This window comes from Peromyscus maniculatus, chromosome 21, assembly GCF_049852395.1.
Source record: "Peromyscus maniculatus bairdii isolate BWxNUB_F1_BW_parent chromosome 21, HU_Pman_BW_mat_3.1, whole genome shotgun sequence".
Classification (NCBI taxonomy): Eukaryota; Metazoa; Chordata; class Mammalia; order Rodentia; family Cricetidae; genus Peromyscus; species Peromyscus maniculatus.
Window position 1 is genome coordinate 7,848,129 of NC_134872.1, and position 9,660 is coordinate 7,857,788.

Below are 9,660 nucleotides of genomic sequence, written 5' to 3' on the forward strand. Positions count from 1 at the left end.
TAGGGCTCACTAACTCACATAGTGTAGCTAGCCAGTTTGCTCCAGGGGGCCCGTCTCTACCTCCCAGTGCTGGGATTACAGGTGAGCTGCCAGCACTTGCCAGCATTTATTGGGGTACTGGAGAGCTGAACTCTGGTCCTAAGTGCTGCTGAGCCATTTCCCCAGCCCCTTTGATAGTGTTTTATTAAATGCCAGACACTGTGTGCAAGGCTAAAAGACAGATAGCTGTCGGCATAGTGGGTTCGTCAGCGCTGTCTGCAGGTGGACTGGTTGTGGGCTTTGCTGTTTCTCTGGGTCAGTTCGCCACTGGCTTTGAAGTCTTAAGGGTGGGATAAGAACCTTCTTTTGAGCAGGATTTGCGATGAGGGTTCATCTCAGTTCTGTTCTTTGGGCCCCTTTTAACTCCCAGTAACTTCCTCACATACAGATGGTCACTGCTCTGGCTACACTTGTACACTGACGTCATTCTGGTTTTTGTTTATTTTCTCTTAGCCACTGCAGCCTGCAGATCAAAGCTCTGGCCAAAATCCATGCCTTTGTACAAGACACGTGAGTGCTGCCCATTTCTCACCAATCTCAAAGGAGGCCCTTGCTTTGCTCTTCCCACCAACTCTGTTTCTTTAACAGTGACTTAAAAGCCACTCTTGTGGGTTCATTTTTGCCTTGTGGGATATCAGCATAGTGATGTTTTTGAGAGCAGAAGAGAAGTCAGAATGAGCCTGGTGGTGGAGCGGGGGCGGTGTATAGGGAATGATGGCATCCAGGTGGTGGTGATGGCATCCAGGTGGTGGTGGCTATAGTGGGTGGGAAGGGAGTGATTTCAGTGTATAAATTCTGAGCAGTCCTGTATGTGCACTCAAATGGTCACTGCTGCAGGTGTACCTCTGAGCAGGTGAGAAGGTCTTACAGGGCCCTTAGAGGTCTTAATCTTGTTCTGCTTTTGTTTCCCCAGCACCCTGAGTGAGCCTAGGCAGGCAGAGATCCGGAAAGAATGCCTCCGACTGTGGGAGGTATGCAGCCCATTGTCACTCCAGCTGTAGATGAGAACAGGATTGTCACCTTACCCCCCTCTCCCCACCCTCCACCCCCGATGCAAGGGTGCGCACCTCCTTGGCAAAAAGTTATCTTTTTGGCCTCCTTACAGCTTGGCCTGCAGCTGGTTCAAAAGAACACAGGGTTGGGGTAGGCTGCATTCTGCCCTAATGGCCCCGTGTAGTAGTAGAGGGAAGGACTTGGCTTTGGGCTGTGTTGACCCAGGTCTGAACAGGAAGTGAACGCCCTTGCCAGTCCTGTTATCTCCTCTTCCCAGCCTGAACTCAGCTCCTCCCAGTGTGTCACAGGGCACTTAAAAACCAAAACCAGGGCTGGAGAGATGGCTTAGGGGTTAAGCGCACTAGCTGCTCTCCCAGAAGAACAAAGTTCGGTTTGTAGCACTACATCGTAGCTCACAACTGCCTGTAACTCCAGTTCCAGGAGACCTGATGCCCTCTTCTAGTCTCTGCAGGCACCACACCCACACATATAAAATGAAAAAACATTTTAAAGCCCTTTGGTATCTCTCCTTTCAGATTCCAGACCGGGCTCGAGTTGCTCCTTCTTCTTCAGACCCCAAATGCAAGTTTTTGGAGCTAATCAAGGTAAATGTGGCTTCTGTGGCAATATGTTAGGGGCCTTTTTCCAGGGGTGGAAGCGGTCACTAAGGCCCTGGCTTCTGTTAAGGATTGAGAAGGCATCAGCCTTGGAACCTAAAGGAGTAGACTAAGGTCTCCACAAGTGAGAACCTTGCTGTATTATGTAGGGTTTCCCAAGAACACCTCTGGCCAGCAAGAGTTTTGTCTTAAGATGGGCTTGGGCCAGCACTCTGCCACCCAAAGGGTAAGCTGGCTAAAAGATTCTCAGAAATTCAGGGTCCTAAGGGATTTGTCTGCATGGGCGAGAGGGTGTGACCGATGATCTTAAGCAGGGGAACCGCACAGGAGCCACCGTGGGTCTGGCCCGAGCCTAGCTTCGCCATCCTGTCTTTAGTGCGCCTAGCATTCAGAGTTCTGCCATCAACCTCCAGCTTCCCCCAGGGCATCACTTCAGTCTGGCCTAGTTGTGGTCATTGTGAGGGTCAAAGACTAAAGAATGAGGTTCACCGTGTTTACGCCTTTCTGAACGGGGTGGGGACACGGGACATCACTTTCCTGCCCTCAGGCCAACTGCTGGAGAGTCCTTGCTTTCGGTGTCACCGAATGCGTGGCTGCTCTAGTCTGGTGACATTCCCCATAGCTCTGGTAAATCCATCTCTACTTGGGACTCAGTCGTCTTTCCTCTCCTAGTAGGTGGAAATAGATCCTATTCAGTGACTGGTTAGGTGGCTAGGAGGGTGCAGAGGCCCCGCTTCTGAGGGCAAATGATTCTGGTCCCTCACCTCCGTCAGCCTGCCCCAGCACAGCAGCGTCTTCTCTGATCTGTGCCACAGGACACCGACATCAGCATCTTCAGCTACAAGCCCACAATGCTCACTGCCAAAACCCTGGAGAAGATCCGTCCTGTGCTGGACTATCGTTGTATGGTGTCTGGCAGCGAGCAGAAATTCCTCCTGGGCCTGGGGGTAAGTCAGCATCTGGCCTCCCATTGGCTTGGGGTGGTGGCAGTGTCCTCTGTCTGGAGATGCGGACAGCTTCTGGCCACACTCTTGGGTGTTCATTCTGTTGGCATCAGAGCTCTTCCTTGAAACCTCATTTCCTCTCACGCCCTGAGCTTGTCAAGTGTGGTTCATTTCTTCATGTACTCCTTCCTCCCCACCGATGATCCTTGCCTTGCTGAAGGGAAGGCTGTTGCTTTTCTTGAAATCCTGGGTGGTCAGTTTTCTCCAATCCCACCCTCTGCCATTTCCTGTCTAGAAGATACCCTTCTCCATCCTCGGGGCCATTGGTGGCTAACGGAGGGAGGGAGGGAGGGAGGGAGGGAGGGAGGGAGGGAGGGAGGGAGGGAAGGCCTGTTAGCTATACATCTTACTTGACTAGCAGCCTTTGCTTTTTCCTACCCTGCATCCTTCCATGCAGTTGACCCTTCCTCACCACTTTTTTTTGTCTTTACTTTGTATTTTCCTTTTGCTTTTTCCTCTTCCTGTAATCCCAACCTCTATGTGTACATCAAACTAGACAAGGTCTTTCACAGCGTGTCCTACCAGTGAGATGGAGCCCATCTCTACTCTCTGTGGAGGCTGAGGAGACGTGTCACAAACTCCATCCCTCCTAGACATTTTCTACCGACATTGGCAAGGCCTTGTCTGCTTGTAGCTGCCAAGTAAAAGCTCTTTTGAGAATAGAGTCTCCCATTCCTTAGTCTCCATGCCTAACCCTTCTCCCTGTCTGCAGAAGTCCCAGATCTACACATGGGATGGCCGCCTGTCAGACCGCTGGGTGAAGCTGGACTTGAAGACAGAGCTGCCCCGGGACACACTGCTCTGTGTGGAAATTGTGCATGAGCTGAAAGGGGAGGTCAGAAGGGTTTCCGTTTATAGATGGCCCTGAGGCAAGGGGGTTGTGGGACTGTGGAACCTGGCCTTCCACCTTAGTGTGTGGTTTCACACACCTTAGTGTGATGGCGTGATTCCCTCTAAAGCAGTTGCTGTGTAAATCCATCTGGGAGATACTGGGAAGGGCAGGTGGAAAGTCTTTATACACAGCCCTGACACCTTGCCAGGTCTTTTCAGTAGCCAATTCACTTCATAATCCTTAGGAAAGGAGAGAGCTGCCACTTTCTGTGAGCTTTGCACTATTATAGTATAGGAATGACATTTACAACACTCCATGTGAGCAGGCAGCAGTCTCACTGGGTTTGAGGTTCATGAGGGCACCTGCCTCAAAGTCTGCTCCCAAGTCCAAGCTAGTCTTTGTTTAGGATCAGCTGGCAGGGAGGCCCAAATACCACCTTTCCCCAGCTTCGCTGTAGCTAGATAGAGGCCCACATGCCACAGTAGGCCGGGAGCCAGTGCCTGCCCAGTGGGGAACATGCTTGTCCCTTGTAGGGGAAGGCGCAGAGGAAGATCAGTGCAATCCACATCCTCGATGTGCTGGTGCTGAATGGCAGCGATGTCAGAGAGCAGCACTTCAACCAGAGGTGTGCCTGGGCCCTAGGGGGTGGAGGGCGGGACTTCCTGTCTCCACCAGAGACTGGCCCAAAGGCAGGAGGAAAGATAGGTGGACATTGCAGTTTGCTGAGATGTGGGCCTTGGTTGCCCAATTCTAACACATTTCATATCTCTACAGTTGCTTAGATTGAAGTCATTTGTGTGTGTGTGTGTGTGTGTGTGTGTGTGTGTGTGTGTGTGTGTGTGTGTAAAGACTGAATAGGGGTGACTTTGTTTGAAGAGGGAGAGTTTCTTCTAAAAATCATGGCCAGGACATAGGTAGTCTCAGTTTGGTGTGTCTGGGCTAGGGTGAAAGAGCAGGTGTATACAATAATGGTTCTGGAAGTCCTAGTGGCGATGGCTGAACACAGCAAAAGGCACACTTTAGAAAAACCAGCTCAGAGGCCAGAACCCAGAGGACCGGGTGGGCCCTAGGGGACAAGAATGCTGCCACTTGGAAGTTTTGTGTAGGCCCAAGTCCTCTCATTGATGCTGTGAAAATGCCTTGGGGCACAGGTGTTGGTGAGGTCCCCTGGCTTGCCTCTAAGGATTCTGTTTGGATTGTAGAATTCAGCTGGCTGAGAAATTTGTGAAAGCAGTTTCCAAGCCCAGTCGACCTGACATGAATCCTATCAGGTGAGCATGTCATCCTCCTCCAAGACCCTCGTGGGGCTGTGGCTTTGGTGTCGTTTCTCCTGTCCTGAGTGGGGTGGGAGGCTTGTGGAAGGGGGTGGAGCTAAACCGCCCTGTCAGTGGTTGGGGAAGCAGCTCCCTCTCCTGCCTGGCGGGGTGGGTTAAGGTTTCCTAATCTGAGATGCACGTGCCTGCCCTGAGTTACCCTTTCATGAATATCCTGTGCCGATTGCATGGCCTCCTGGTAAGGAAATAACAAGGAAATGGGGATTTGACTGTAAACAGAGGGTGGTTAAGGGAGTGAAACTTGGTGCTTGAGGAGAGAGCCCCCCTCCTCCTCCAAGGGTAAAGTTCCAGGCTCAGGGCAAGAGGAGGGGCGGAGAGACAGAGTAGACTGCCTTCTCCAGGTCAGAGGCCAGTACAGACAGCACCGGAGGGGTGGCCTATTGAGACGCTGGCAGTCACCAGGAATGTTCATCTAACTACACTTAGAAAGAAAGCCAGCCCCGAGGGTGCAGGACAGTCTCAAAGGGAGACTTGGCTTGTTGTCTGATATCCTGCCTGCTGGTTTCAACAGGCAGCTTAACCAGGAGCAGCTCCCAAGGCAGCTTTGGTGACCCCAGATGTGGAGGGCTGGGCCTCAAACTAGAGCCTACACCCTGTATAGGGTCTGTTCCCTCAAAATAACGGAACTACCAGGACTATTATTCTAAAGTCTATGTAGATAGACCCAGGCAAAAGCTTGGCCTTTGGATTTCTGGCCTGTAGTGTCAATGAAGGTTACTTGAGGATAAGGGTTAGGGAAATTTGCCTGCCATCTTTCTTTTCCCTCTCCTGTCTTGAGGACTCACTGCTGAATCCCAGGCGCTGGTATAGGCCCAAGGGGCTATGTGGCAGCTCAGAAGCCTAGGTAGTCCGTAGGACAGCTGTGCCACAGTGTGGCCTCATTTGTGGGCTGATGGGTGCAGAGAGGGCCTGAGGACAAGGGCAGGTCTAGGGTCTCTTGTCATGCTCTTCACACGCATATCCCAGGAAACTGTCCTCACCTGCTCTACTTACAGGGTGAAGGAGGTGTACAGGCTGGAGGAGATGGAGAAGATCTTTGTCAGGTGAGTAACTGGCCCTGTCTGGTTTAGACTGGTGATAGGGTGCATGGCCGAGTGGAGTTGCATTCTATTTGCAGGGTGGGTTATAGAGCTGGGCCCTGGCACTGCGCCATTCTCTGCCTTTCACAGTCTTGCTGCAGATGAGTCCCAGCTGTGCGCTAGCTCAGTGCCTGTCAGGAGGGATACAGGGTGACGATGTCAGGCAGAAATACAGGCTCATTGACGCTGGAATAGTTCCAAACACTAAACCCCAGCTCACAGTGCTGAGTGAGCCAGGAGTGGGCTGAGGGCACAGCTGTACCATACATACCTTCCGTGTGCCACCCTCAACAGCCGAGTCTCATTGTGAGAGAGCTCTGGTCATCTGAAGAGCCAAGCGCATCCCTGCTTTCTCGTTTCCCCTTGGTGTCACTGTGAAGCTCCTGAGGAGCAGCACCCCTGCCCTGCATCCATTGCTTGACTGAGTGCAGAGCTCTGCTCTAAACCCAGACCTGCCATTAACTCTGTGCTTAGGGACTAGTGTCCCCTTGAATTACCCAGAGACTAACGCTAGCGCCCCACTGTCCCCGTGCTCTCCAAACGCCTGCCTGTCTGCCGGGACCAGGTTAGAGATGAAGCTCATCAAAGGCTCCGGCGGCACTCCAAAGCTCAGCTACACAGGACGGGATGACCGGCACTTTGTACCCACAGGCCTCTACATTGTCAGGACTATGAACGGTAGGTCCCCTTCCCCAGCCAGGGCGACTGGCCCAGACTTCCTTGTTGAGGTGGACAGCAGTCAGCTGGCAACTTCTGCGGAAGATGTTGGGAACACCACACCCCCAGATCAGGCCAGTTCTGGTCCTTGGCTGGGACGGGAAGAGAAGAAATCGTAGATGTTCACATGGTATTCTCAGCAGATAAGCATGGCTTCTCCACAGGATCAGGACAGGCCTTAGGGAAGTAAATCTGCTACCCTCCTGAGCCATTTGGGCTTGGCCATGGAGGCTGGAAGGGACAAGCAGGAGAAAGGAAGGACGTCCTTATTGGCCAGACCCATCCCATGGGTCCCACTGTTCTGAGTGCCTGCCTTTTTCTCCCTCAGAGCCATGGACCATGGCCTTAAGCAAGAGCTTCAAGAAGAAGTTCTTCTACAACAAGAAAACCCAGAGCTCTACCTTTGAACTCCCTGCAGATTCCATTGCCCCATTTCAGTAAGTAGCCCTCCCTCCGCTGGCCGAGTCACTGCTGTGCAGAAGCTGCCCCAAGCATAGGCCTGGATAGAGAGCTCACTGGCGGGGGGTGGGGGGTGGGGGGAAGAGATGACGGGGGACGACACACGACACAACACGGGGACCTGCAAGGACCTGCAAGAGGGTTTGAGGAACATGTTGCAGGCTCCCAGCCTTGCCCCTTATGACTCAAAGTCCCAGGCATTCCTCCTCAAGACATGTTTGTCAGATTGCTGCTGGACATGGGCTTTGGCAGCGGCCCCATGGGGCCTAAGATGAGCCACCAACACTTGTTCCTAGTTCACCTGCTTTACTAAGAGGTCAGTATTAGCTGGCTACAGAAACAGTAGTAGAGCCCAGATGGATGCAGGCTGGGACAGCAAAAGTTAGTTCTCAGAGGCACAGGAGGGGGGGGGGGTGCTGGGGTCTCCTGGGGGGTGCCTTTTGGATGCCAGAGGGGGAGCTCTCCACTTGAGTCACTGACAGAATCCAGTTTAAAAGCACCCATTCTTGGAAGTCACGGTTGCCAGGGGTCTAGTGGTCTCTTGGTCCTGTGCCACTCTGACTGCCCCCTCCCCTTCCCAGTACCTGCTACTACAGCCGGCTCTTCTGGGAGTGGGGAGATGGCTTCCATATGCGTGACTCCCAGAAGCCTCAGGATCCAGACAAGCTGTCCAAGGAGGACGTCCTTTCTTTCATCCAGAGTCACAATCCTGGAGGATCTTAGGATCTCCACCTCATCAATGTCCTGTCGTTCTCAAGGCAGGGCCCGTGTCTGGTTCCTTCTGCCTCTTGGAAAGGAACTGGGTGGGAATGTTCTCCCTGGTCCTGAGGGAGATGGACTCCTCTCCATTCCCAAGTAGCTCAAGCAGGGTCTTTAGAGGACACATCCTTGTGGAACTCTGCTACCTGAGAACCGACACCATCAGGAGGCAGCCTGAAAGCAGCTGCTGGGGGCAGGTCAGTGCCTCACCATTCCCGCTGGAATTTGTAGACTCTGTTTTCTGAGTTCCAGTCTGCCTCTGAGGGCAGTCAGGCCGTCTTTCCCAACCCTTACCAGGCCAGCTAAGCAAGGAGGCCACCATCATGCCTGGCCAAGAGCAGCTGTTGTACAAATCAAGAGTTTTATTTCTTGTTTCTTTTTGCCACTCCCTTCCTGGAGTTCCTCCTGGCAGACTGAGAAGGAGTGAGGGCCCAGCATCCCTGACACACCCGAGTCTCGGGTACTGGGTGTGACTGTGACTGTCTCTTGAGTTGTAGGGCTGTCATAGGTCTGCCTATTGTGTTCTAAACACTGGGCAGCACTGGAGAGCTCTCTTTCCCTCTCAGCAGGAACAAAAGAATCCCCTCCAGGGTGGGTGGAGCACCAGCCCTCAGGCAGGTCAGGCCACCCGAAGCTCTTGGCAGAGCCTTGAGCTAGTGGTAGCTCTGCCCCTCCTGTCCACTAAGAGGTACATACAATGTGGTCACTCCATTTCCTCTGTCTCTTTAAGAGGGAGGAAGGGCAGCAGCTTTGGGTTTGGGGAGGGTACCTGTGGTTGTTTTTAATGGGAGGTACCTCAAGAGATTTTCATGCAGGTCCTGAGGGCCCTATGCCAGCACCAGGCTGGTTTCCATGGAGATAGGGCATTGAGGCACCCGTGAGGCTGGAATTGACTCCACTGTAGGAGGTCCATTCTGACAGCCTCTACCCCTAAGCCAGCAGCAACAGTGCTAGGATGCCCTATTTCCACCCAGTTCTGGGCCTATCAGTGTGTCTTGCAGAATCTTGGATCATTAAACATATTTTTATTGCTTGTGTGGCTGGGGTCTGACTTCAAGAGAAGGGGGAGGGTTTGTGGAATTCATGCCTCTCCAGCTCCTGGGCTGCTACCTGGTAGACAGCCCAGAGGCATCAAGGTACAGTTCCTGTTTAAAGCTGGGATCAGAGAATGAATGAATCCACAGCCCCAGAAGGGTGGGGAGGCACCTTCCCTCTTACGTAAATCACACAGCTCACTCCGTGGTGGCACTGTGACAATCCAGGATCAGTCTGTGTGACTAAAATAAGAGGTGTCAGACCAATTAGTGTCACTAGACAAGGGACAGGAGAGAGAAGGGGTGTTACTGACCCTGGCCAGCTTCCCTCCACAAGAGTGCAGTGTTCTGCACTAGGAGAGGCCGGCCCACTGAGCCTCCATCAGCTCCAGGTGAGAATTCCTTCACCTAACCATCAGACTTGAGTGGGCTGCCTCCGTCTGCCCCCATCTCCATGTTTCACGGTGTTTTGTTTGGTGGGTCCCTGTGTGTCCTGGGCCTCACCATGTTCCTGCAGCAACCACCTCTCCTTGTGACCCTTTACTGTGAATGTGGGGTTGGGGTGACCTCTCTGTTAGCTGCTCTTGCTTGGCTTCCTTTGCTCAAGCCCTCCTTATTTACTGGCTGTTGTACCAGAAGTCTGTCTGGTCGTTACCATAGCTCTTGCTGCCCCCACACTCCTGGAGGCCTCCTTAGCCCTGCCTGTCTCTAGAAGATGAGTTCATTTAGCATGCTCCTGGGACTTCCACTTCAAGCCCAAGTCACCTTTTGTCATGCATGCTGCATTTTCTTT

General features: G+C 52.8%; 1 protein-coding gene across 1 annotated transcript in view; it reads left to right on the forward strand.

The window, feature by feature from the left end:
• Cmtr1 (cap methyltransferase 1) overlaps nucleotides 1-8,866 on the forward strand; it is a 45,572-nt gene extending 36,706 nt beyond the window's left edge. Inside the window, exons 14-24 of the mRNA XM_006983076.4 lie at nucleotides 493-549; nucleotides 953-1,010; nucleotides 1,569-1,637; nucleotides 2,465-2,596; nucleotides 3,366-3,488; nucleotides 4,019-4,110; nucleotides 4,688-4,756; nucleotides 5,815-5,862; nucleotides 6,464-6,576; nucleotides 6,944-7,052; nucleotides 7,656-8,866. Coding sequence (XP_006983138.2) covers nucleotides 493-549; nucleotides 953-1,010; nucleotides 1,569-1,637; nucleotides 2,465-2,596; nucleotides 3,366-3,488; nucleotides 4,019-4,110; nucleotides 4,688-4,756; nucleotides 5,815-5,862; nucleotides 6,464-6,576; nucleotides 6,944-7,052; nucleotides 7,656-7,797 — 1,012 coding nt within the window. The 3' untranslated portion in view covers nucleotides 7,798-8,866. The remainder of the gene's footprint in view (nucleotides 1-492; nucleotides 550-952; nucleotides 1,011-1,568; nucleotides 1,638-2,464; nucleotides 2,597-3,365; nucleotides 3,489-4,018; nucleotides 4,111-4,687; nucleotides 4,757-5,814; nucleotides 5,863-6,463; nucleotides 6,577-6,943; nucleotides 7,053-7,655) is intronic.
• The last annotated feature ends 794 nt before the right edge of the window (nucleotides 8,867-9,660 follow it).